The sequence below is a fragment of the Haliotis cracherodii genome, unplaced genomic scaffold (genome assembly GCF_022045235.1).
Source record: "Haliotis cracherodii isolate W230 unplaced genomic scaffold, xgHalCrac1.p SCAF_10, whole genome shotgun sequence".
NCBI lineage: Eukaryota > Metazoa > Mollusca > Gastropoda > Lepetellida > Haliotidae > Haliotis > Haliotis cracherodii.
The window spans coordinates 3,075,910-3,102,942 of record NW_027266265.1 but is presented as its reverse complement, the minus strand read 5'-3'; the positions used below and the strand labels follow the sequence as shown (position 1 = coordinate 3,102,942).

The 27,033-nt window shown below is 42.4% G+C and overlaps 1 protein-coding gene across 3 annotated transcripts in view; it reads right to left on the bottom strand.

Annotated features, from left to right (window-relative positions):
• LOC139453965 (kinesin-like protein KIF15-B) overlaps window positions 1-27,033 on the bottom strand; it is a 49,272-nt gene that overhangs the window by 15,839 nt on the left and 6,400 nt on the right. For 2 of the 3 annotated variants that reach the window (XM_071235422.1, XM_071235424.1), the window contains exons 4-22: window positions 26,524-26,600; window positions 25,799-25,836; window positions 24,431-24,531; window positions 22,813-22,992; window positions 19,950-20,051; window positions 18,396-18,503; window positions 16,835-16,960; window positions 15,383-15,441; window positions 14,181-14,244; window positions 12,588-12,720; window positions 10,724-10,824; window positions 9,950-10,153; window positions 7,827-8,037; window positions 6,964-7,100; window positions 5,048-5,227; window positions 4,307-4,501; window positions 2,999-3,106; window positions 2,331-2,436; window positions 311-441 (exon numbers count right to left, since the gene is read on the bottom strand). In XM_071235422.1, the coding sequence (XP_071091523.1) occupies window positions 311-441; window positions 2,331-2,436; window positions 2,999-3,106; window positions 4,307-4,501; window positions 5,048-5,227; window positions 6,964-7,100; window positions 7,827-8,037; window positions 9,950-10,153; window positions 10,724-10,824; window positions 12,588-12,720; window positions 14,181-14,244; window positions 15,383-15,441; window positions 16,835-16,960; window positions 18,396-18,503; window positions 19,950-20,051; window positions 22,813-22,992; window positions 24,431-24,531; window positions 25,799-25,836; window positions 26,524-26,600 (2,361 nt within the window). The remainder of the gene's footprint in view (window positions 1-310; window positions 442-2,330; window positions 2,437-2,998; window positions 3,107-4,306; window positions 4,502-5,047; window positions 5,228-6,963; window positions 7,101-7,826; window positions 8,038-9,949; window positions 10,154-10,723; window positions 10,825-12,587; window positions 12,721-14,180; window positions 14,245-15,382; window positions 15,442-16,834; window positions 16,961-18,395; window positions 18,504-19,949; window positions 20,052-22,812; window positions 22,993-24,430; window positions 24,532-25,798; window positions 25,837-26,523; window positions 26,601-27,033) is intronic. The other variant, XM_071235423.1, reaches the window with a different exon arrangement.

Sequence of the window (27,033 nt, the reverse complement as noted above, 5' to 3'; positions counted from 1 at the left end):
ACTTAGACACAGTATGACTCCGAGCCGACCAGTCCTTGTTTTACCCCTTAATGCCGAGCGCCAGACAGGGTAACAACAAATACCATCTTTTAACGTCTTTTGGTATGACGCGGACGGGGATCAACCCCGGACATTCCGCTCCCCAGGCGGACGCTCTACCACTAGACTACGGAGACGGTCCTTGAGCAGATGGACACACGGATGGTGTCAATTTCAATACCCCCGCAAAACGCGTCGCGGGCGATGATGAAAAAAATGTCGCTTTGTGTGGTGTGGACCTATCCTGTCTGGGACTGTGAGGTGGACCTACTTGTGTCTCGAGCGTTGTGACAGCCTTCTGCCTCGACTCCTCCGCCACCCGGTCCCTCTTCTCCATGTCCGCCTTCTCCTTGTCTACCCACTTGATCATCACACGCAGGTCCGACGCCTCCTCGCCGTTTACTGTCACAATACAAACAGCAGATAGTGTTGTCCTCAAGACTGCATCACGCAACTTGTCCGGATTACCAAATAAGTATCAATAAGCATTGTGTCTCTTCACTGGAAATCATACAGATGTCTTCTAGACAGCCCAGTGTGTGCTGTGATTCATGGAGTAGGATACATGTCAGGTTGCTTCTCAACCCATTCTCATCAACCATTGATGCCTCTTAGAACATATCAGGCATGAGTGAGTGAGTATGGTTTTACGCCGCTTTTAGCAATTTTCCAGCAATATCACGGCGGGGGGCACCAGAAATGGGCTTCACGCATTGTACCAATGTTGGGAATCGAACCCGGGTCTTCGGCATGACGAGGGAACGCTTTAACCACTAGGCTACCCTACCACCCCTCGGGAAGCATGAAGTCCTGATGGTCAGTTCTATCTTCTTGTCCCCAAAGGATCTTCACACATACAGCCATTAACTGACCATTACCCTCAGGCCAAATGACCCTTAACCCAAGACACAATGACTTTTACCCAAAGACCCTGAAAAACATTTCCTCAAACATACCATCACCTTTATCCCAAGGCCCAATGACTATTGTCCTTTAACTATGATATAACATTTACCCATCATGTCTTTCAACACCCAATGCACTTAACTCCAATACAACCTGATACTTAACCTCAGACTTGATGGTTAAATCTGTCATGTCAACTGAAGTCTGATACATTCAAACTGGCTATGACCTTGACCTTTACATGAACGCTCGATGTCTGAAAGTTCCCAAGTGCAATAAAACAAATATGTTTGATAAGCTATCCCTGTGATGTTCCAACACCTTGTGATTTCAACAACTGACCTTCACCCCTTCATCAACAACTGACTTTCACGTCTTCATCAACAACTGACCTTCACCTCTTCATCAACAACTGACTTTCACTTCTTCATCAACAACTGACCTTCGCCTCTTCATCAACAACTGACCTTCACCCCTTCATCAACAATTGACTTCACCTCTTCATCAACAACTGACTTTCACTTCTTCATCAACAACTGACTTTCACTTCTTCATCAATAACTGACCTTCACCCCTTCATCAACAACTGACTTTCACTTCTTCATCAACAACTGACCTTCACCTCTTCATCAACAACTGACTTTCACTTCTTCATCAACAACTGACCTTCGCCTCTTCATCAACAACTGACCTTCACCCCTTCATCAACAATTGACTTCACCTCTTCTGCAACAACTGACCTTTCACCCCTTAATCAACTGACCTTCACCGCTTCATCAATAACTGATCCTCACCCCTTCATCAACAACTGACCTTCGCCTCTTCATTAACAACTGACCTTTCAAACATTAATCAACTGACCTTCACCCCTTCATCAATAACTGACCTTCACCCCTTCATCAACAATTGACTTCGCCTCTTCATCAACAACTGACCTTCACCCCTTTATCAATAACTGACCTTCACTCCTTCATCAACAATTGACTTCATCTCTTCCTCAACAACTGACCTTTCAAACCTTAATCAATTGAGCTTCACCCCTTCATCAATAACTGACCTTCACCCCTTCATCAACAACTGACTTCATCTCTTCATCAACAACTGACCTTTCAAACCTTAATCAACTGACCTTCACCCCTTCATCAATAATTGAGATTCACCCCTTCATCAATAACTGACCTTCACCCCTTCATCAATAACTGACCTTCACCCCTTCATCAATAATTGACCTTCACCCCTTCATCAATAACTGACCTTCACCCCTTCATCAATAACTGACCTTCACCCCTTCATCAATAACTGACCTTCACCCCTTAAACAAAGACTGATCTTCACCCTTCAACAATAACCAAACATTCACCCTTGACCTTCACTCACGAACTGACCTCTGGATGTCTCCCGTGTTTCTTCCAAGTCCTTCTTCATCTTGGCAGCTGAGTTTTCATACTCCTCCACCTCAATGGCTCTCTCACTCCTCTCCTTTTTCAAGATCTGACACACACAACATATAAACATCAAATAAACATCATATAAACACCACACATTTGGTATCTACGAGTGAGCAATATGTCAGCAATATTTCAGCAATATTTCAGCACTATCACTACAGGGACACCCGAAATGGGCTTCACACATTGTACCAATGTGGGGAATGGAACCCGGGTCGTCTGCGTGATGAGCGAACACTTTAACCACTACGCTACCCCAACGTCCCTGGCATCTACGAAAATACAAAACATGTTTGTGAGTCTGTAATGGAGCCATATTTAGAGCTGTTCATGATTTTGAGAAAACCTAGTTACACAGGTATACTGACTGTTTGATAGGCATTCTAGAAATTGGTGAGTTAGTTCGAAAACGTATAACTATTATCGATAACAACGTTTGGTTTATTGCAATAGCAAAGTTTCAATGAACGTTTTGATGATGATTCTTTGACTGTTCTCAAGCTGCAGTGAGTATATTTCGTTTCAAAAGTACCATCAAGAATGAGGCTGATGTTGCTAGCTGCACTGACCTTCTCCCCAAATTGATCGTTCATTGCTACACTTACATCATTGAGCTGTTCTATCTGGCTCTCATACTTGAGTGTCTGTTGTCGGATTCTCATCACGTCACTCTCGTACTCCTCCAGACGCTCGGACAACTTGTTGTTGCTCTCCTGGATAACAACAAACATAGGATGAGAGAGGAAGCCGTGTGTCACTCTCCTCTATCAGCAATATCACAAACATGGGGTGAGAGAGGAAGCCGTGTGTCACTCTCCTCTATCAGCAACATCACAAACATGGGGTGAGTGAGGGAGCCGTGTGTCACTCTCAATCTATCAGCAACATCACAAACATCCTCAACAGTGGAACAAACCCCATGGTATTCTGGGTTAGAACTGATCCCCATACAACCTGTGCTGGTTGTAAGAGGCAACCAAATGGATCGGGTGGTCAGTTTCATTTACTTGGTTGAGACTGAGTGTCATCGTAACCCAACGGCGTGTATCCTTGCTCACAATATCAATCCCTGGATTGTCTGGTCCAGACTCCATTAATTACAGGCCACTGTCATATAGCTGGAACATTGCTGTGGCATTAAACAACAAACAATACAGTAGAACAGGGAGAAGCACAAGTCTAGTGTGCGGTCAGCGGGTGACTCCGGGTGGTATTGAGGTCAGCGCAGCAGTGTCAGTTACACTCAAGTTCAATGGCCTGAGAGTTTCATCATCTGAGGGCCATGTAAATTGGTGCTTCTTGAACAAGTGGGAAGTATCACAGACCTCATGCATGCAGGAGAATGACTGCTTGTACTACTTGATGTATCCTCATACCCATGTATTTGACACAGCGTCACACCCTGGTATTTGACACAGCGTTACACCCTGGTATTTGACACATTGTTACACCCTGGTATTTGACACAGCGTTACACCCTGGTATTTGACAAAGCGTTACACCCTGGTATTTGACACAGCGTTACACCCTGGTATTTGACACAGCGTTACACCCTGGTATTTGACAAAGCGTTACACCCTGGTATTTGACACAGCGTTACACCCTGGTATTTGACACAGCGTTACACCCTGGTATTTGACAAAGCGTTACACCCTGGTATTTGACACAGCGTTACACCCTGGTATTTGACACATTGTTACACCCTGGTATTTGACACAGCGTTACACACTGGTATTTGACACAGTGTCACACACTGGTATTTGACACAGCGTTACACCCTGGTATTTGACACATTGTTACACCCTGGTATTTGACACAGCGTTACACCCTGGTATTTGACACAGCGTTACACCCTGGTATTTGACACAGCGTTACACCCTGGTATTTGACACAGCATTACACCCTGGTATTTACCTGGAGCTGTTTTATCTCCCCCGTGAGGGCTTCGTGTGCCGCCTCATTCATGATTTCAGGGATGTCCTCCCCCAATATCCCATCCTCCATCTCGATGGTCTGGTTGAGGTCCGGAGACACGGCCTTGACCTGGGATATCTCATGGATGGAACGATTGCGTAGATTGTACCTGGCTCTCTGAGGGGTGGTGATGGTCTAGTAAGGAGGAAAGTAAGCAGCAAATGCTGGATTGGTCTTGAACGTTCAAATACAACAATTAGATGAATACATATATACACCACAATAAATACCCAATCAAGGATGTTTACTGCTTGACTTGAGTGAGTGAGTTGGGTTTAAAATGGCTTTGAAGAGCATTCCATGGCAGCTTGATGTGGTGGAAAGTCTGAAGTGTTGCAGGTCTTTACAGCAATAGAAAGTCCTCTTGTCAAGATAATGACAACATATAGCAAAACCCTTAAAAATGGTGAATGTCTACTGGTACTTATGTTACCTTAACTATCGGGCAATTCGGCAAGGTGTAAAGGACTATGCCTATTTCTACTGCTGTCACTTAACCACTTGAAACCCACAAACACTGGTAAGGTGCATAATTAAGAAATATAAGCAGTTCCTGGCAGACGTAAGGGAAGCAACTCTGCACAGCAGGTTGCAATGTTTAGAGCATATCACCACCTCTGCCCCAAAGCACCATAGAAAAGACTGACATGGAAGAAACTGTATAAACACCAGAATGCCTACCTCTATAGTGCGAGTGTGAAGATCATTCAAGGTTTTTTTCTCGTAGTCATAGTGGAGCTGACGCATTTTTAGACTTCTCATGACCTCTTCATTCATCTGTTTAGCCGAGCTAAGCTCAGCACCCAGCTCAATTATCTTCTTCTCCGATGTCTCTTTCGTCTCTGTCAGTGTAGCCTTCATCTGTAATATAAACTTAGATTCATCGGATTGGCAAAAAAACCACGAAATTGTCATACAGTGCTGGGATCGCGAGGTACATGCTTAATGACCAACCTGCTAGCTATAGATGTCGATATGGATGTGGGTTCAAGCACTAACTGTGCTGTATGGATGTGGGTTCAAGAACTAACTGTGCTGTATGGATGTGGGTTCAAGCACTAACTGTGCTGTATGGATGTGGGTTCAAGCACTAACTGTGCTGTATGGATGTGGGTTCAAGAACTAACTGTGCTGTATGGATGTGGGTTCAAGCACTAACTGTGCTGTATGGATGTGGGTTCAAGCACTAACTGTGCAGTATGGGTGTGGGTTCAAGCACTAACTGTGCTGTATGGATGTGGGTTCAAGCACTAACTGTGCTGTATGGATGTGGGTTCAAGCACTAACTGTGCTGTATGGATGTGGGTTCAAGCACTAACTGTGCTGTATGGATGTGGGTTCAAGCACTGTGCTGTGCTGTATGGATGTGGGTTCAAGCACCAACTGTGCTGTATGGATGTGGGTTCAAGCACTAACTGTGCTGTATGGATGTGGGTTCAAGCACTAACTGTGCAGTATGGGTGTGGGTTCAAGAACTAACTGTGCTGTATGGATGTGGGTTCAAGCACTAACTGTGCTGTATGGATGTGGGTTCAAGCACTAACTGTGCTGTGCTGTATGGATGTGGGTTCAAGCACTAACTGTGCTGTATGGATGTGGGTTCAAGCACTAACTGTGCTGTATGGATGTGGGTTCAAGCACTAACTGTGCTGTATGTATGTGGGTTCAAGCACTAACTGTGCTGTGCTGTATGGATGTGGGTTCAAGCACTAACTGTGCTGTATGGATGTGGGTTCAAGCACTAACTGTGCTGTGCTGTATGGATGTGGGTTCAAGCACTAACTGTGCTGTATGGATGTGGGTTCAAGCACTAACTGTGCTGTATGGATGTGGGTTCAAGCACTAACTGTGCTGTATGGATGTGGGTTCAAGCACTAACTGTGCTGTATGGATGTGGGTTCAAGCACTAACTGTGCTGTATGGATGTGGGTTCAAGCACTAACTGTGCTGTATGGATGTGGGTTCAAGCACTAACTGTGCTGTGCTGTATGGATGTGGGTTCAAGCACTAACTGTGCTGTATGGATGTGGGTTCAAGCACTAACTGTGCTGTATGGATGTGGGTTCAAGCACTGTGCTGTGCTGTATGGATGTGGGTTCAAGCACTAACTGTGCTGTATGGATGTGGGTTCAAGCACTAACTGTGCTGTATGGATGTGGGTTCAAGCACTAACTGTGCAGTATGGGTGTGGGTTCAAGCACTAACTGTGCTGTATGGATGTGGGTTCAAGCACTAACTGTGCTGTATGGATGTGGGTTCAAGCACTAACTGTGCTGTGCTGTATGGATGTGGGTTCAAGCACTAACTGTGCTGTATGGATGTGGGTTCAAGCACTAACTGTGCTGTATGGATGTGGGTTCAAGCACTAACTGTGCTGTGCTGTATGGATGTGGGTTCAAGCACTAACTGTGCTGTATGGATATGGGTTCAAGCACTAACTGTGCTGTATGGATGTGGGTTCAAGCACTAACTGTGCTGTGAATGTTGGTTCAAGCACTAACTGTGCTGTATGGATGTGGGTTCAAGCACTAACTGTGCTATATGTATGTGGGTTCAAGCACTAACTGTGCTGTATGGATGTGGGTTCAAGCACTAACCCCTTCGATCTCCTTCTGAAGGTTGGCCACCTGGGACTTGTACTTCTCCACGGTTGCCACGGCAACTTTGTCCCCTGTCTGGGGCGTGCTGTAGGGGCTGACTAGCTTCTTGCCACCAGGGGTCTCGTCATCTGCAACTACACAGGAATCCAACACTGACCTCACTCACAGGAACTACTCAATGATGAAACTTTGCTATCATAGTATCAATAAGCATTACTTTATTACTTCATCACATTCAAGCAGTAGAATAACTCCACAGGTAGATTTGTACTACGTGATAGAGAGAGACAAGCAACTATTTGAACTGTCATTTTGAGGAGCATTCCCAACAGCAAAGTTTTTCTTTAGTTTTTTTTTTACTTTAACCTTCTGACACTACTCAAAATAAAATTTATGAAAATAAAAATAATTTTTTACAAATTGTTTTTATTCATTATAGAGGCTACATAGTCATCGTGTCATAAGAGGCATCACATAACATCGTAAATATCATGAGAAATATGTACAGGATATGATATGACAGTGAGTTCACCTTCGATACATTGTAATAATTGTAATAATGTTCATAAAACTCAATGGTGAATTTATGATTTTTGATATTTTCAAGAACAGTAAAATAAAAGTTTTAGAGGGAGTGAGTGAGTATAAAATTATTCCACTTTTAGCGATATTCCAGCAAAATATATACTGCAGGGGACACTGGGTCTTCAATTGGTTACCCCACCGCTTTAAAAGCTTTATTAAAGTACACACATCGGAAAAGATTTCTGTAGTTTAGGCATAATACCACTTTGAACAGTACTTCAATCACATCATAGCAGGAGAACAAAGACTATTACAATCAAGACGCAAGAATTCACCTTTCGACTTCTCGGCCATCAGTTCTTTGAACACCTTGTCCAGTTCCTCGATCTTGCGGTTGTCACTGATCACAGCTTGCCTGTAGTTGTCGTTATTCTTGAGCTGCTTCAGCTCGGTCCTCAGTTTCTGCAGCTCCACGTTCTGGCGGACGACCACAGGGTGGCACTTGATCCTCTCTGTCAGCACCTTCATCTCCTCCCTCAAGGAGGCCTGGGGCACAGGGGATAACAGTTAAACTAGCTCATTTCCTCCCTCAAGGAGGCCTGGGGCACAGGGGATAACAGTCAAACTAGCTCATCTCCTCCCTCAAGTAGGCCTGGGGGGACAGGGGATAACAGTCAAACTAGCTCATCTCCTCCCTCAAGTAGGCCCGGGGCACAGGGGATAACAGTCAAACTAGCTCATCTCCTCCCTCAAGGAGGCCTGGGGGACAGGGGATAACAGTCAAACTAGCTCATCTCCTCCCTCAAGGAGGCCTGGGGAGACAAGGGATAACAGTCAAACTACCTCATCATCTCCCTCAAGGAGGCCCGGGGGACAGGGGATAACAGTCAAACTAGCTCATCTCCTCCCACAAGGAGGCCCGGGGGGACAGGGGATAACAGTCAAACTACCTCATCTCCTCCCTCAAGGAGGCCTGGGGCACAGGGGATAACAGTCAAACTAGCTCATTTCCTCCCTCAAGGAGGCCTGGGGCACAGGGGATAACAGTCAAACTACCTCATCTCCTCCCTCAAGGAGGCCTGGGGAGACAGGGGATAACAGTCAAACTACCTCATCATCTCCCTCAAGGAGGCCTGGGGCACAGGGGATAACAGTCAAACTAGCTCATTTCCTCCCACAAGGAGGCCCGGGGGGACAGGTGATAACAGTCAAACTACCTCATCTCCTCCCTCAAGGAGGCCTGGGGCACAGGGGATAACAGTCAAACTAGCTCATTTCCTCCCTCAAGGAGGCCTGGGGCACATGGGATAACAGTCAAACTACCTCATCTCCTCCCTCAAGGAGGCCTGGGCACAGGGGATAACAGTCAAACTAGCTCATCTCCTCCCTCAAGGAGGCCTGGGGGACAGGGGATAACAGTCAAACTACCTCATCTCCTCCCTCAAGGAGGTCTGGGGGACAGGGGATAACAGTCAAACTACCTCATCTCCTCCCTCAAGGAGGCCTGGGGGACAGGGGATAACAGTCAAACTAGCTCATCTCCTCCCTCAAGGAGGCCTGGGGCACAGGAGATAACAGTCAAACTACCTCATCTCCTCCCTCAAGGAGGCCCGGGGGGACAGGAGATAACAGTCAAACTAGCTCATCTCCTCCCTCAAGGAGGCCTGGGGGACAGGGGATAACAGTCAAACTACCTCATCTCCTCCCTCAAGGAGGCCTGGGGGACAGGGGATAACAGTCAAACTAGCTCATCTCCTCCCTCAAGGAGGCCTGGGGCACAGGAGATAACAGTCAAACTACCTCATCTCCTCCCTTAAGGAGGCCCGGGGGGACAGGAGATAACAGTCAAACTAGCTCATCTCTTTCAAGGATTTGTTTGTTTATTGTTTAACACTATATGACGGTGGTCTGTAAATAATCAAGTCTGGACCAGACAATCCAGAGAATGACATCATGAGCATCCATGAGCATTGGGATACGATGACATGCATCAACCAAGTCAGCGAGCCTGACCACCCGATCCCGTTACTCGCCTTTTACAACAAGCATGGTTGCTGTAGACCTATTCTAACCCGGATCTTCACGGGTCCCCCTTCATTGAGGCCTGTGTGTTGGGATATAGGGTGTAAACGGTCTTCAAAGTCAAACTAACTCATAATTATATAACAACAAATTGCTAAAACTAGTAAAAGTTCAAATGAAATTGTTTTCTTTATCTTGAATCAACACATTTCATGTGTAATCATCGGGTGGGTTGTTTGGTGGCTGGATTGTTGGGTGGCTGGGTGGTTGTTTGGGTGGATGCAGTGAACACCATGATGGGAATTAAACCTGCGCCTTCAGTGTGACAAGCGGCAACTTTAACCCCACTGCCACCATGCATGTTATAAAATGTATAGGAACACACTACACTGGTGGCATCAAAGTTCATCTGTACTCATTGGCCATTTCTACTCACAATCTGATCGTTTTCTTTGGAGCTGTGGTGATCCTTGGCGTTCTCGTCTTCTCCCCCTGCAAGCCTCGTCTTGAGCTGAGCGACCTCCTTCTTCAGGATCTCGATGTCCTTCTCGCGGAACTTCATGACCATCTCCCGCGACTGGTTGAACTTCTCCCGCTTCTTAGCCACATCTTCAAGATCCTTAATGGTCTGTGTCAAATTCTGAAACATGGAGGTTTTTAACCATCACTGTCTGAATCAGTCATATTTTCAGAAATGCACACCATGAATCCAAGTTTAACAAGCTTTGAATTATAATATTTTTGAAATGATTCAAAGAAATGACAGCTAGCTAACGTCCGTGGATTTCTGTAGAAGATGCTCGGTGAGCTTAATGTTTCACCAGTCCACACTCCATCACCTACGTCCTTGCAGGCCGAATAGGGGAGTGAAGCTGAAACATCCTCACAAAAAAGTAAACTGCATGAAACATTTCTGATTTCTCCTTGGAATGAGTCATAATGTCAATCACTGGATTGTCTGGTCCAGACTCAGTTATTTATGGCAACCGTCATAGAGCTGGAATATTGCCTCAAGCGGCATTAAGCAACAAACAGACTTGGAATTAGAATTTCTAAAAAAAATAATTCTGACCCACGGTTATTTGGGACAAATTCTTTCTTCATTACAATATGACGATGTACCGGTGCACCAATGTATCTCTTCACCTTAATTATGATACAATGGAGACAGTTTATGTGAAACATGTCCCCTGAATGCTGATAGTATCACCTTCTTTTCAGTTTCAGCCTTCTCCCGGAAGAACATTGATTCTATGAAGTTCTTCCTCCATTCTGAATCTCCCCCAGTAGTCATGGTAACCGGAGCACTGTCTGAAGCAAGAAGTCAAGAAAAGTGTTTCAATTTTAATATGGAAAATTTCTTAGCTAAATGCTAGGAGTGAAACGACACAGCGAGGTCATGAAACAAAGGTCATTATACATCAAATCGTGTGGAAACGTCTTGACTATAAATATTTAAGAGCAGGTTAGATAGGAAAATCACACTGTAGACACATATTTGTTGCGGCTCTTGTTGGTAGCGAACTTAACTACAATACATTTTGCGATTTTTGACTGACAAAAACGCCAGGGGATCATTAAACGAGCAGTGATGTATTTTACCAATTGTATCGTCTTGTATCGATGCAGAAACAAATGTATCGAGTATCGTATCGGCGTATGAAAACTCACAATGCACTGGTGTATCGATATCTCGTTTCACCTGTACTATCTGGTCCCTGGTTTAATCATTACTCCAGCATTGTAATGACATCTTACTTGACATTAACTAGTCACATCTGTATGAGAAAACAGCAGTTGTTTAGGCTTACTACAACACTTATAGACTGCGTCTGCCCAGAGAGCGGAAGGTCAGTGGTTCTATCCCCTGGCTGTGTCAAACCATGACGTTAAGAAAGTGACTCGCGTCCCATCCTGCATGAAGGGGACACCGGAAGAACTGGTCGGCTCAGATTCAGTGTATTCTGTCTGAGTGGGGTATACATGTTAAACTGCACCATGTATCTGATAGGCTTGAAATGATACATCTGTGTACCTGACTTTTTATGCGACGATATGATACCCGATAGGTTTTTGTCTTTCTACTTGTTTAATGACCCCAATGCCGTTTTAGTCATTCAAATAAAGAAAAATGCGTTGTAATTAGCGTTTCAAGTTCACTACTAAAAAGTTTCGCTACGAACATGTGTCTACACCTTCCTTTTCCTTTTTGAACCTGCTCTGAAATATTTATAGTAAGAAGTTTTCATGCGAATTGACATAAATATGCCTATCGCGATTAGTATTGTATCGTGACTTATGTATCATGATACGTATCGCATCGTGACCTATGTATCATGATACATATTGTATCGTGACCTATGTATCATGATACGTATTGTAACGTGACCTATGTATCATGATACATATTGTATCGTGACCTATGTATCATAATACGTATTGTATCGTGACCTATGTATCATGATACATATTGTATCGTGACCTATGTATCATGAAACATATTGTATCGTGACCTATGTATCATGATACATATTGTATCGTGACCTATGTATCATGATATGTATTGTATCGTGACCTATGTATCATGATACGTATTGTATCCTATTTATCATGATACGTATTGTATCGTGACCTATGTATCATGATACGTATGGTATCGTGACCTATGTATCATGATACGTATTGTATCGTGACCTATGTATCATGATACGTATTGTATCGTGACCTATGTATCATGATACATATTGTATCGTGACCTATGTATCATGATACGTATTGTATCGTGACCTATGTATCATGATACGTATTGTATCGTGACCTATGTATCATGATACGTATTGTATCCTATTTATCATGATACGTATTGTATCGTGACCTATGTATCATGATACGTATTGTACCGTGACCTTGCTGTATTGTTTCTCCCTAATATCTCAGAAGGCTATCACTATTAAAGCTGTGAAAGTCCTGCACACGCACACACACAATCTGCAAACAGGTCAAAGGAATTTAAAGATTTCTCTGATAACATGCATCATGTTCTTATATAAAGTACGGATTGTGCTGTCTCTCACCTGACCCCCCCTGGAATGGGGGTAGTTCCCGTGGCGCCCCCTCCATCTGAAACTGCAGCAGTTGGTCCTTCAAGCGACGGATCTCGGCCTGTAGATGGAGTATGTTGCCCTGGGTGTCTTCGTTGACCACTGCCTGGAATACAAAGACATTCACTTCACAGAGGGACTATGCTCCGCCACCTGGCGCCTATGTTCAGCCGAGGTCTAGACGTAGAGGAGTTGTGTGAAACAGCTAAATGTTCAAAGTGCAATAATGGCGATCATTAATTGTTAGATAGATACTGTAAAACGTGAAATTAATGCGTCTCCAAAAGAATGCGACCGCTGGCCCCTAACCAAAAATGCGACTCAATATGAATGCGACACCCCCTCCTCTCAAGCATCAGTGGATTAATATCTAAACCAAATGTCCTCTGTCAGGTTTACAGGAGAATCCTCACCTTAATCCAACCTTACATTAATCTAATCACACACCAAATAGCACCGCTTATTAGCGCTGAGTAGAGAACTACAGCTAAAACAATACGTGCGCGCTGGCTCGTGTCGGCCTTTGACGCAGTCGCAAAGACACCGTGTTGGGTGGCGTCTGTCTGGACTTGCAGGTGTGATCAGTGATGACATGAGTGAGTAGAACACTTGTGACAATTCACTGGATATAATTAGTGTTTGAATGGCATTGTTTTTATACTTGTTACAAGTGCTGCTCAATACATAGTGATGTGGAATACATAGTTGTTTGTTTTCAGCGTATGTCCAAGTTGGTATTTCTGCAATCAAAAATGTCTTATTGTTGATATAAATGCGATGTTTAATAATGCGAGCAAAGACCACTCTCATTTTTCGCATTTAATTCACACTCGCTTTAATTTCACGTTTTACAGTACACATAGCACAGTAATTTTACTGTGAAACAAAGTGACTGCTGATGTTGGAATCAGATTTGTTGGGAGTGCCAAGTGGCCTGAGCCTTGTCTCCCTTAAAATAATTTTAAAGGGACACTTTTTCTAACATGGTATATGGATCTACCCACTCTATCACAGTTGTCAACAGGTTAAATCTGAAAAACATTAGTTTTTTAATCCATTGAAGGCAAACCTTGTTTACTCCTCTAACTGTTTGTGTGTACATGGTACATATTATGTTAAACTGCAGGCCCAAGCAGACGTGCTATAAGGCATGATAAGGAACACTGCACAAGGCAATATATTGAGCTAACTTTTTGAGGCGCAAATAGTAAGAAAGTGGTAAAGAAAGGTGGTGCCTTAGCTGGTCTGACCCCGGAACTCCCCATCCGCTGGGAGAAGCAGATGTAGAACTCATCACTGGACAGTGCCTGACTGACGCAGCCTGCATCACTGTACTTCTTTTTTTATTTTTTTCATTTTTTTATTTTTTAATTTTATATTTTATATTATATATATTATACATCTATATACCCCAGGTATCCATGTACTAGTATCTGCTCAAAAGCGGGATTATTTGTTCCACGGCCAGTGGATCCATCATTCCATCATTCTTAACTCCTTGGGGAGTATACAACCCAAGTTGCCTCGGGCCCTATAAGACTTCTACATCCACACCACTGTACTCACCTTGTTCTTGATCATCTTGGCTCGTCTGGCGAACTGTAGCGTCGACAAAGTCTCGCCAAAACACCTGGTCAGATAGTCACAGTCATGCAAGTGTGTTCACATGGTTAAAGTGAGTGAGTGAGTATGGTTTTACACCGCTTTTAGCAATATTCCAACAATATCATGGCGGGGGACACCAGAAATGGGCTTCACACATTGTACCCATGTCGGGAATCGAACCCGGGTCTTCGGCGTGACATGCGAACGCTTTAACCACTAGGCTACCCGACCGCCCCTTCACATGGTTAAACATACATTAACTGAAATGATTTGTTGGGATTTGTTGAGATCCTACTTATGTTTTTCATTTGTTTCATTTTCTACGAATCTACACATTTAGTTAAACATGTCATAGAAAAGTTAACTTTCATCGGTTTTGGTTAGTTGGGTAATTTAACACATTTGTCTGACTGGTTGGTGTGTTATTCTCCACAGCTGTCATTCAGTTGGTTGGTTCAATACATTGATGTATGAAAATGAAAACACTCAGGCTACATGGATGTGTTCATACAAGATAGCTACGCGATACATTGATGCATGGTTAATTTCATGATAAAACACTGTTCTTCTATCATGACGTCATTTCTGGAGATTCGAACATACGCTCGCAACATGATTACGTTGTAGATTGGAAGACGTTATTTTTGAGAGGGAAGTGAGATGTTCACCATAGATGTAGCTGGGCAACACAGAAAAATGCCATGGTTGAACAATCATATCCGAAAGTGGGCGAGATATGTCAATTTGTATTAGGGGAATAGGTACATGCAATCGCCGTGAAAGTAGTGAGAATATCCATGAAATGCCAAACTTAGCCCCCTGTTCATGAAATGCATTTGTCCGACATTGCAGGTGGATTGTATTTATGAAGTCATCAATATTATAAATACGGGTAAAGCGTGTACGTTTTACAAACATCCTTAAAGAGGCTATACATAATGTTGATATCTCATATATAAGAAATAAACGACTCGTGATGGTTGTTTATCATGTCCACAATAAAACCCTGCATGGAGAATAAACTACTCAGGGCTGCGCCCCTCATGGTTTATTGTGCCCTGCAGTGTTTTATTGTATGATAAATAATTCCCACACGTCGTTTTATTTTTTAATTAGAGTTATATATGAACATGCATATCGGTTTGGTCACATTGTTGACTTACTTAGATCCAGGATGTATACAGGCCACAATATGAGTCTTAGCATTGCCGCCAAGGGAGTCCTGAAACATGAGGACATGGAATAACAGGACTGTCAGAAGTCATGGCAACCAGGTCGGACAAGACTACAGAAGGGATGAGGAAACTGACCCATCTTCCAGCACACACTTCTTATTTAGGTGGATTAAAATCACTGGCCCTATGTTTCAGCCCCCACCCATGTTAAGTGAGTGAGTGAGTTGGGTTTAACACCAAACAGTATTCCAGTCATATCGCGGCGTGTCAGCTCTCAGACGTTTACCACTTCGGTGAAACCCATGAGGACGGGTATGGTGCTGACAAACCTAGAAACATAATCGGGGCGAACCGGGATTCGAACCCAAGGGACGCAACTCTGCACAGCGAATCGTTGCGCCTTAAATGACTGGGCCACCTGTGCCCCCCGAAATGTTAAGCATGTCTGTCACCTGTGAGTCGTGAGCAGGACTCATGTTGCGCAGACATCAAAACTGTACTCGGCAATATTAATTGCACTGAGTACTAATTACTAAATGGCTTTATTTCATGTATCCAAACCATAGGCTAATTACTGCTGTAGAAACTCAATCACCCCTGTAACTAAATGACCCCTGTAACTCAATCACCTCTGTAACTAAATGACCCCTGTAACTCAATCACACCTGTAACTAAATGACCCCTGTAACTCAATCACCCCTGTAACTGAATGACCCCTGTAACTAAATGACCCCTGTAACTCAATCACCTCTGTAACTAAATGACCCCTGTAACTGAAAGACCCCTGTAACTCAATCACCTCTGTAACTAAATGACCCCTGTAACTCAATCACACCTGTAACTAAATGACCCCTGTAACTGAATGACCCCTGGGACAGCAACCTGCACCATGCCCAGGGCATTCTTTCTTGCGCTGGGAGCCCGACAAGCATCATCCCTCCTTTGTTCCATCGTCTATAGTCGACCATTCACACACCGTTTCGACATATGTAATCGCTTTCTTCGTTTTGGTTTGTTCACAATTGTGTTCATTTTGCCGATTTATGCTTCGAATACTATCTCCTTCAGCACTCATTGTATTGGATCTATTTGGCTCCACTCCCGAAGTTCACCCCAGGAACATAAAGTTTGGACCAGACTAACCCATGGCTGGTATTATAAGCAATGTTGTCAAAGTACAATGACATGCAAATTACTGAATCTAACCACCAGGGCCCACTTGCACAAAGTGATCTTAGCGCTAAGATGATCGTAACTCCCATACTTTAACATAGGCTTATAATAGTTGTAGCGCTAAGATCGCTTTGTGCAAGTGGGCCCAGATCCTAGTCGCCTCTGTCAACAAACTTTGGTTGCTGGGGACCTACTCTAATCAAATTCCAAAATGCAATATATGAATAACACACTAAAATACTCAAGCAAACAATGACAGGTTTGTACCCTTAAGAGGAAGGTTAGCTTCGAGTCCCTGTACGGGACGTGTCGACTCTTGCCGTGCGCGATGTCCACGAGTGACATCATGACATTTCCCAGTGTTGACAGCGACTTGTTGATACATCCAGCCTCCTGTTGATGACAAATCAGACATTAGTTCATACTATCTAAAACATTACAGACTTTACCCATGCATGGTGAAAAACATGTAATTACTTTGTTAATTTTAATTATTACAGGTAAACAGAGACTTATGTGTAAGAGTGAGTGAGTGAGTTGGGTTTAACACCACTTTTAACAATATTCCAGTTATATCACAGCGTGTCAGCATAATGTGGGTGGAAAGTGTTGCAGGTCTGACGTTTACCACTTCGGTGAAACTCACGAGCACAGGTATGGTGCTGACAAATCTAGAAACACAAAAGGGGCGAACCGGGATTTGAACCCACAATCATAGGTTTCTGGCGTGCCCAAGGGACGCAACTCTGCACAGCGAATAGCAGTGCCTTAGACGACTGGGCCACCTGTGGCCCCCTTATGTATAGGAAAATTGGCTACTACTATTACATTCTTAAAACGAGCCAGTTTTTACTGTTTTCCTACTAAGACAACAGACACATAAGTAACAAACAATATTACATATTGTAACGCAGGTCTGGATCAAACAATCCAGTGGCTGAAATCCTGAGCATCAATCATCACATTGGGGATAATGTAATCATTAATTTTTGTTTTGTTTAACGCCGCACACAGCAGTATTCCAGCTTTATGACTGTAGCCTAAATAGTCGCGTCTTGACCAGACAGTCCAGACATCATGAGCATCGATCTACACAACTGCGATACGATGACATGCATCAACCAAGGCAGCAAGCCTGACCACCAGATCCTATTAGCTGCCTCATACGAAAAGCGTAGTCGCCTCTTACAATAAGCATGAGTTGCTGAAGTCCTATTCTACCCCGGATCTTCACGGGTGGCCATGTTATCAATGAAGTCACAGAGCCTGACCACCTGATTCCTTTAGTTGCCTCTTACAATCTGCAAGGATAGCTGGGGACCTGTATTTTTTCACGGAATCTGCACTGGCCGCAATGAAAACTGGTAAATACTATATCATATTTAATGAGACTTCAATGATGCTATGTCTGGCAGAGTATCTTGTTAGCTGAAAATCAGTTTAATTGCGAAAAAAAACCTGCCTGATTGTTTGTATGTGGTTTTACACTACTTTAAAGTCTACGTCCCCTATAGATAGAGGACCTCTCCCAAAGATGGCAGTGACAATCTTGACTTCATGCAGCTGAAATGGTACATCAGTCTGACTGCTCTTTTGTAAACATTGATAGTTCAAAGGCGTATCATTGCTAAGGTTTCACTCCATTTATTCCAGGGATTTCAGAGAGTTAATCAACCTGTACGTAGAATTTTCAAAAAGCAGTCATAATTAGATATCTTTAAAAGTCCTTGAGTCTCTGTCCGGTTGCGTTGGTGTCCTTCTGTCGTTCAGACCCTGCCTACAAGCACCTGCTGTTTACTCTGACATCCCCATCACTGGCCCCAGTTACCTTGAGTCTCTGTCCGGCTGCGTTGGTGTCCTTCTGTCGTTCAGAACCTGCAAGGTCCACCAGGTTCAGCTGCGACATCCTCACGTTCTGAACCCCTCCCTTTTGCTCCTAGAGGTGACAACACAGTTGTTTGTCACATGGAAGTCAAAACAACTCAATCACAAATGGAAATAAGAACTTTCTCCTCGAACTAAAATCAATCATTCTACAATTTTTGGTTTTCATTATCTTTCAAATCTAAACCAGATTACAGGTACAGAAACTCACCATTATTCAGTCATATAACACATTTTTTTCTTTTTCGTTGTTTTACGCCGCACTCAGCAATATTCCAGCTGTATGGCGGCGGTCTGTAAATAATCGAGTCTGGACCAGACAATCCAGTGATTGACATTATGAACATCGACCTTTACACTTGAGATATGATGACATGCATTGACTAAGTCAGCAAGCCTGACCACCCGATTCCATTAGTATGGGTTGCTGATTCAATTCGATTTAACACATAATGGGTGTGGATCTGCCAGATTAGGTACTTTGTTTAATAGGCATAATGCTTGATAATTGGATACAATGTGATTTTATTAAAACTTTAAAAAGTTTTCAGTATTGGTGTATCAAAATTATTTTTTTTAATGATTTTCGTCTTGATTATAATTCAATAGTTTAATACATATATACCAAAACCCTTTGAAAATGCATATTCAATTTTAAAAGATATTTGGCAAAATGGACATAAAAATCAAATGACATTGTTCTGGGTTTGAGGTAGGCATGAAATAATCAAATGCAACAATTACATCACAACGAATCTCATTCAATGTGTTTGGGAATGGACTTGAGCCCCCAAACAAATCTTTGTAAAATCTATAAATATTTTACATTTGTATACTTTTGCATTAAGGATCCTTAGTATAAGTAAAAAATTATTCTGATATCAAGCTGAAGTTGATTATTTCAATTGTGTGTCAGTATATAACAAAACACAGCTCGTTAAAACAGTGAAAATATCCGGTACAGTAACAACAAATTTGGTGATGCTTGATGACTACATGACCTGACTTATTACATTCAAACAGTCATCCTGAGTCTTGACACACAGCTTGAAACCATTACAATCTTTGATGGATCTCATATGCATTATTTGGCATTTCCTGCCCCTGCTTTGGGGTGGGGAAACATGACATATATATACAAATGTAGCCAGGTGTAAACAGATACTTATCATGCTTCACTGGTGAAGCCACCAGTGACAAGGTCTAGGGCTGGGACGGGTAACCCGGGTACCCGGGTCGGGTGGGTACTGAGTACGACCCCGGTACCCACCGGACTACCCGGACCCGTGGTTAGTCACGTGATATATTGTTTATTGACAAAAATTATCTAGAACTCTATTTTTACACTACAAGTCACTAATGTTCACATTTCTTTCTGACTGTGCACCCATTCCTTCTGATTTTCCATATGGTTGAATAAAGATATAACTTAATTCAACTCCCCCCCACTCAATACTGCAAGTGCACAATGTGCTTATTTTTATATTTGTGAACAAACCTTGGATTCTATGGCGAGGGTAAACACAGCGTGGCTCCTCGAACTCTCTCTGTTCATCGACGTCGCCGCCACCCTTCTGTTGATCCAGCCCGATGACAGCACCTGCGTGTTAATCATGTTAATATACTCCATCACTACACACTAATATGTCATCAGCATATCTTAATATACCGCAACACCATCACTACACACTAAAATGTCATCAGCACATCTTAATATACCATAATGCCATCACTACACACTAATATGTCATCAGCACATCTTAATATACCTCAACGCCATCACTACTCACTATTATGTCATCAGCACATCTTAATATACCGCAACGCCATCACTACACACTAATATGTCATCAGCATATCTTAATATACCGCAACGCCATCACTACACACTAATATGTCATCAGCACATCTTAATATACCGCAACGCCATCACTACACACTAATATGTCATCAGCACATCTTTATATATACCATAACACCATCACTACACACTAATATGTCATCAGCACATCTTAATATACCGCAACGCCATCACTACACACTAATATGTCATCAGCACATCTTAATATACCGTAACACCATCACTACACACTAATATGTCATCAGCACATCTTAATATACCGCAACGCCATCACTACTCACTAATATGTCATCAGCACATCTTAATATACCGTAACACCATCACTACACACTAATATGTCATCAGCACATCTTAATATACCATAACACGGTCACTACACACTAATATGTCATCAGCACATCTTAATATACCGCAACGCCATCACTACACACTAATATGTCATCAGCACATCTTAATATACCACAACGCCATCATTACACACTAATATGTCATCAGCACATCTTAATATACCGCAACGCCATCACTACACACTAATATGTCATCAGCACATCTTAATATACCGCAACGCCATCACTACACACTAATATGTCATCAGCACATCTTAATATACCGCAACGCCATCACTACACACTAATATGTCATCAGCACATCTTAATATACCGCAACGCCATCACTACACACTAATATGTCATCAGCACATCTTAATATACCATAACGCCATCACTACACACTAATATGTCATCAGCACATCTTAATATACCATAACACCATCACTACACACTAATATGTCATCAGCACATCTTAATATACCATAACGCCATCACTACACACTAATATGTCATCAGCACATCTTAATATACCATAACGCCATCAGCACAGATTCATCATGGTCGAGCTTTCCAAAACATTCATAGGGTAAACAAGGTAACAGACTTGCTGAACATTGTAACCATGGTAACAGTGGCAGAGTTAGTCGACTTACTATATGCTCAATAAAAAAAAAGAGGACTTACTAAATACTCAATAAACAAGAAAGGACTCACGACATATTCAATAAACAAGAGAGATCTTACAACATACTCAATAAACAAGAAAGGATTTACTTTATGCTCAATAAACAGAAAAAAGGACTTACTGAATACCCAATAAACAAGAAAGGACTTACAACAAACTCAATAAACAAGAGAGAACTTATGACATACTCAATAAACAAGAAAGGACTTACAACATCCTCAACAAGAAAGGACTTACGACACAGTCATTAAACAAGAGAGGACTTACTAAATACTCAATAAACAAGAAAGGACTTACTAAATACTCAATAAACAAGAAAGGACTTACTAAATACTCACTAAACATACAAGTCCTTGTGATACACTGCAGTGATAGGCACAGTGTCATTCAAAACCACAGATTGTGACCTTCATTCAGCCACAACTCTGTAATGTATGTGAGGCCTACCTTGTCTTCCTCAATCAGAGGCTTTAGTGACATCACACAACATTACACAATAGTCAGGATGGTAGTCTTTGTCTTCAATTGGTTATATAATTCTACAAGCTGGTGACAGACTTTGTGCTGTTTTCGGAAGCCTGGTATTTGTACAATCATGTTTTGTTTGTTGTTTTAATGCCACAGTTAACAATATTCCAGCTATACTACGGTGCCTGTAAACAATCAACTCTGGGCCAGACAAACCAGTGATTGATATTATGAGCATAGTCGAATATCTTCAGGGTATGATCATGATGATGGCACAAATTAACCAAATGAAAATAATAAAGAGCATGTAAGGCTGTTGAGAGAATTGCCATCTCATTGTTGAGGGGCATCTCAAAACTGTAATCAGATTGAAACCTGACATCCCCTTCTAAGACACCATTGTCAGAATCAACAGATACAAATTCTGTCTTGTTTTGTTTGTTTATTCTTAACACCACAATCAGCAGTATTCCGGCTATATGACGACAGTCTGTAAATAATCAATCTGGACCAGACAATCCAGTGACTGTTATCAAGCATGGATCCACATAATTGAGATACAATGACACTCAATTATCTAAGTCACAGAGTCGCCATATAGTCGCCTCTCACAGCCGGCACAGGTTGCTGTGATCAATATTTGAACCAAGACTCCCTGCTACCATCTTCACTGTCCTAGCCCTAAGACCCGTGAAGATTCCGGGGAAGAATAGGTCTTCAGCAACCCATGCTTGCCGTAAAAGGTGACTATGCTTGTCGTAAAAGGCGACTAACGGGATCGGGTGGTCAGGCTCGCTGACTTGGTTGATGCATGTCATCGATCCCAATTGCGTGGATCGGTGCTCATGATATTAATCACTATATTGTCTGGCCCAGACTCGATTATTAATAGACCGCCGTCATATAGCTGGAATATTGCTGAGTGCGGCGTTAAACAACAAACCAACAAACCAGCCTAGCCCTAAGTTTGAAAATACACAAAGGTTGTCATTGATGTTGTGGTTTTGGAGCTAATTACGTCATATGCTTCACTGGGACTTGCCACTGCCTGCTCACTGATGCCGTCGACAAAGACGCCTTTCTTGATGTTCTCACGAAGGTGAAGGCCTTCCGCTGAGGGGTCAAGGAGGTCGTACACACACTCCTGGTAGATCTCGAGGAACGAACACCGACACAGGAACTGCTTCCTGTCCCCATGCTGCAAGTGTTGACAAAGAGGTATAACGGCTTTCACACATCACGTTCATCTACATCAATATAACAATGACAATCAGTTTCACACACATCTTACACTGGTGCTGAAATAAGTTCTTACATATCTAGTTTATCTCGATATTGCTCAACGATGTCAAATGTCTTGAAATTTAAATCTACTACCTGCTTACAAACGAACACGATCCCTGAATTCACCGGATTATAGACCTCTCACTCTGCCGAAGGCCATGAAGTCTTCATCTCAAATGAATTTAAGTCTAAGATGAAGACACTCCTATTGAACAAGGCTTTTGATTACTTGCCATATGACATCATAAAGCAGAAAATGTTTTGAGTCTATTAGCCCGAACCTGGCTCTTAACACCATTTTCAGTTATACTTAGTGTTATTGTCGGACTATTATTGGATGAGCTTACTAGACCAAACAGAATTTTACAGGACTGGGCCTTTGGACTACTGACTACATCTTCCAGAGGCAGAGGAGTTAACTGACTATAAAAGTCCAGTTTCCACCCTTGCCGAACTAGGCTGTTATTATGGAGTTACATTTTGTCTGGACTAACAAGTCTATGCATAGTCCAATCAAAATTGCGCACCGAAATCGAAATCCGGCTCGTAAACTGTCATGCAGATTTCGATCGATTGCAGGATTTGCAAAGCATGTGCATTGCCAATTCGTTGTCAGCAGATATTTTCCAAATCTTTTCATGTTTTTAATCAAGGTGCTCAAGTGATTATGCATTTCGCGATGTAAGACCTGTTTTATCACAATATAGATCCTGATTATCGATCAGATCATCCTGACTGGGCGCCACCATTTTGTGTGAAGCAAACGCAAGTGATACGAGAGTGGAATCTGATTGGTCCATAGGAGAGGCTTAGAAGTGACATAATTGGTAATAGCCACTGGTGGCGCAACGATTGAGCCCAGTAATTCCAGACTAGTTCGGCAAGGGTGGAAACTGGACTTTTAAAGTCAGTTAACTCTCTTGCCTCGGGAAGATGAGTGAGTAAAGCTGCAGACTGAAAGACCATACAGGATGTGTGAATGTTTGTGCTATACAAATGCATTTTCTATGATGATGATGATGATGATGATGATGACGACGATGACGATGATGATGAAAATGATGATGAGACAAACAGCTAGCTTGTTAACATCAATAATATTCTAGCAAGTAAACTTGACCTGGGTTATATACAATATGTCTCAAAGTTAAATATTGTTGAAATCAATCAATATTTCTTCAAGCTCTTACGATTTAGTTCACATATAAAATTCCACATGTTTTCAATTTTATTTCACTGTACAAATGATGTCAATGAATCAGGGACTGAGAAGTATGCTTTATGGCATCTTGTTTGATGTAACGAGTCATTAATGAACAGATAGACCAGACCCAGCTGGTACTGAGGCTCACCAGCTGTTGTTCCCGGTTGATGTGACTGAAGAGATACTCGAAGCTTCTCGGAGTCACCCCACGCAGCTCATGCTGAAAACTCTCCGAGTCCTCCGACGGCCCTGAAGTTTGGAAGTAAACATTAGAAACAATTACATGAAACTCCTTCAAACTACAATTGGGTTTAAAGGGAGACATTGTATAACTACAACTAAGACGCAAGTCTCTTCCCATGTGAGTGAGTGAGTGAGTGAGTGAGTGAGTGAGTGAGTGAGTGAGTGCATGTGTTGGTGAGTGAGGCTATATTTAACTTTTTCTAAGCTAGCAGGGCACAATTTTAGGAACTTGATTTAACTTGCAGCAGGTGAATGTTGACATGAAAAGCAATTTGCACCAGACAAAACCAGGTTGCACCCTGGCCCCATAAATTTATCAAAGTTGGAACAGAGATGCATAAACTCGTCTAAATCTCAGATTTCTCAAGACCATTGAAGACTGCGTCATGTGTCATGAATTACACAGAACACAGGGATTCGTTACGTAGCATGGTGAACAAAGCTGGGAGGTACTGAGAGTGTTCAAAGATCGATGTTGTGGTGACAATAACGGCTAGTCAGACAAAATGTCAAATTCTTCTCACATGCACTTGGAGCATGTAGACATAAATATAAGGTTGCATTTTTCAATAAAACGCTGCACTGGTGCATGTTTCATATATGAGTGCAATATATATATTAGTTATCGGTTATAGTATAGCGGCGTAAAACCCAACTATATATATGAATTGTGTGTGTGAGTTGGGTTTTACGACGCTTTTAACAGTATTCCAGTTATATTGCCGCGTATCAGCTTAATGTGGGAGGAAACCCCGAAGTGATACAGGTCTCAGACGTTTACCACTTCGGTGAAAGCCACGAGCACGAGTATGGTGCTGACAAACCTAGAAACATAATCAGGACGAACCGGGATTCGAACCCACAATCATAGGTTTCTGGCGTGCCCATGGGACGCAACTCTGCACAGCGCCTAAGACGGGCCAACCGGGCCCCCTATATATACATGAAACATGCACCACTGCAGCCTATTATAGTTAAATCAAACCCTGGATAGGTATTATCAATTTGATTTTTCTAACTTTCTAATCGAAACAAGAAGGGTGTTAGAGTGCATTCTACTACACTGCAAACTATATAGCTTGGTGTCCTCCAGGGTTTCTACCATAGTATTTGAATCTATGGAACACCAGGAACTTTTGACATGAGGGTTTTAACTTTATTCACAATTGTGAGCACTGCAACAGACAGACCCATCCCTGTTATTGTCTACAGAATACCTGACACAACTCTGCTACAGTTACATACAAACTACAGACATGGTCTCCCCACCTACCCAGCATCGTGAAGGTCTTGCCACTGCCAGTCTGCCCACTGCAAGAAGGAAGAAGAGATGCAGGGTTAAACAATTTTGTAATTTAGAAGTGGCACCATAGCTTAAATGCATAGTGTGAGATAGGATATGTTTTAAAATTTGAAAATTTTCAAATAAATTGTATATTTATATACATATCCTATTTCACACGCTAAATGCCCACCCAACCATCCTCGAATCACAGTTACACCAGCCTGTACGCTCTAGATTGAGAATGAGCCTGTTGGATATGTCAGGTGATCAGATCGCGGGGATCGTGTCGCACAGTATTGCAGTGGTGTCTGACCCATGATCACAGTGGTGACATAGTGATGTCCGGGATTTGAACCCACACTTGCCAGAGTGAGGCACCTAATTGCCAGCACACAATCGCCATTTTTGTGGAAGCCTCATTGGCTGAGTGGGTTAGATCGCTGACTTTGTGTGCTGGCGAAGAAGGGCTAATTATAAAACATATTTCATTTTTCAAAAACTTTAACATTTTCAAAGATACTTAAGGAGAGTCAGTGCGTATTATACACAAGATCATTTTTTTAAGGATTTAATTAGGGTCGCGTATCATACATGAGTGCGTTTTTTCACAAATGAATATGGTAACACAGGTCCTTTCCTACATTTTCACCAGTAAACTCTGAGTTGGAGCGCAGCTGGTCAGGTCAGCATCACTGTACAGACTGGATACTCACTAGGCAAAGATTGTTCCATTGTATCCGTTGAGACAGCCATCAATGATCCCCTTGCCCACTGCACAGAATACTGCTTCCTGAAATCAGATACATTCTACGTTTAGTTCAATTCTCAGATGATATGTAACTGATGAAGTCATCTGAACATAACATCACAAACTACATGCCACGTCATGGGACAGTAGGTATCATTTTCCTGGGGCAAGGAAGTTAAATGACTGAAAATGTCCAAAAATCCCGAACATTTCTTTCAATTAACGTGCATACAGAAACGCATGCATTGAATGAAAAACTCATATGTATAAAAACAGCATGCATAAATACCCAATGAAGCGTTTTCAGCATGCGTACACAGGAGCTTGTTTCCGAAACACAATTACGAGCTAATTTACTTTCCGAGTCAAGCCTATATATTTAGAGCACTTATCATGGGTAGATACATCTAAATCATTATTGAATCTGTTTTAAATCTTAAAATGCTCACGCTTTGGGGGAAATACACAATAGAGT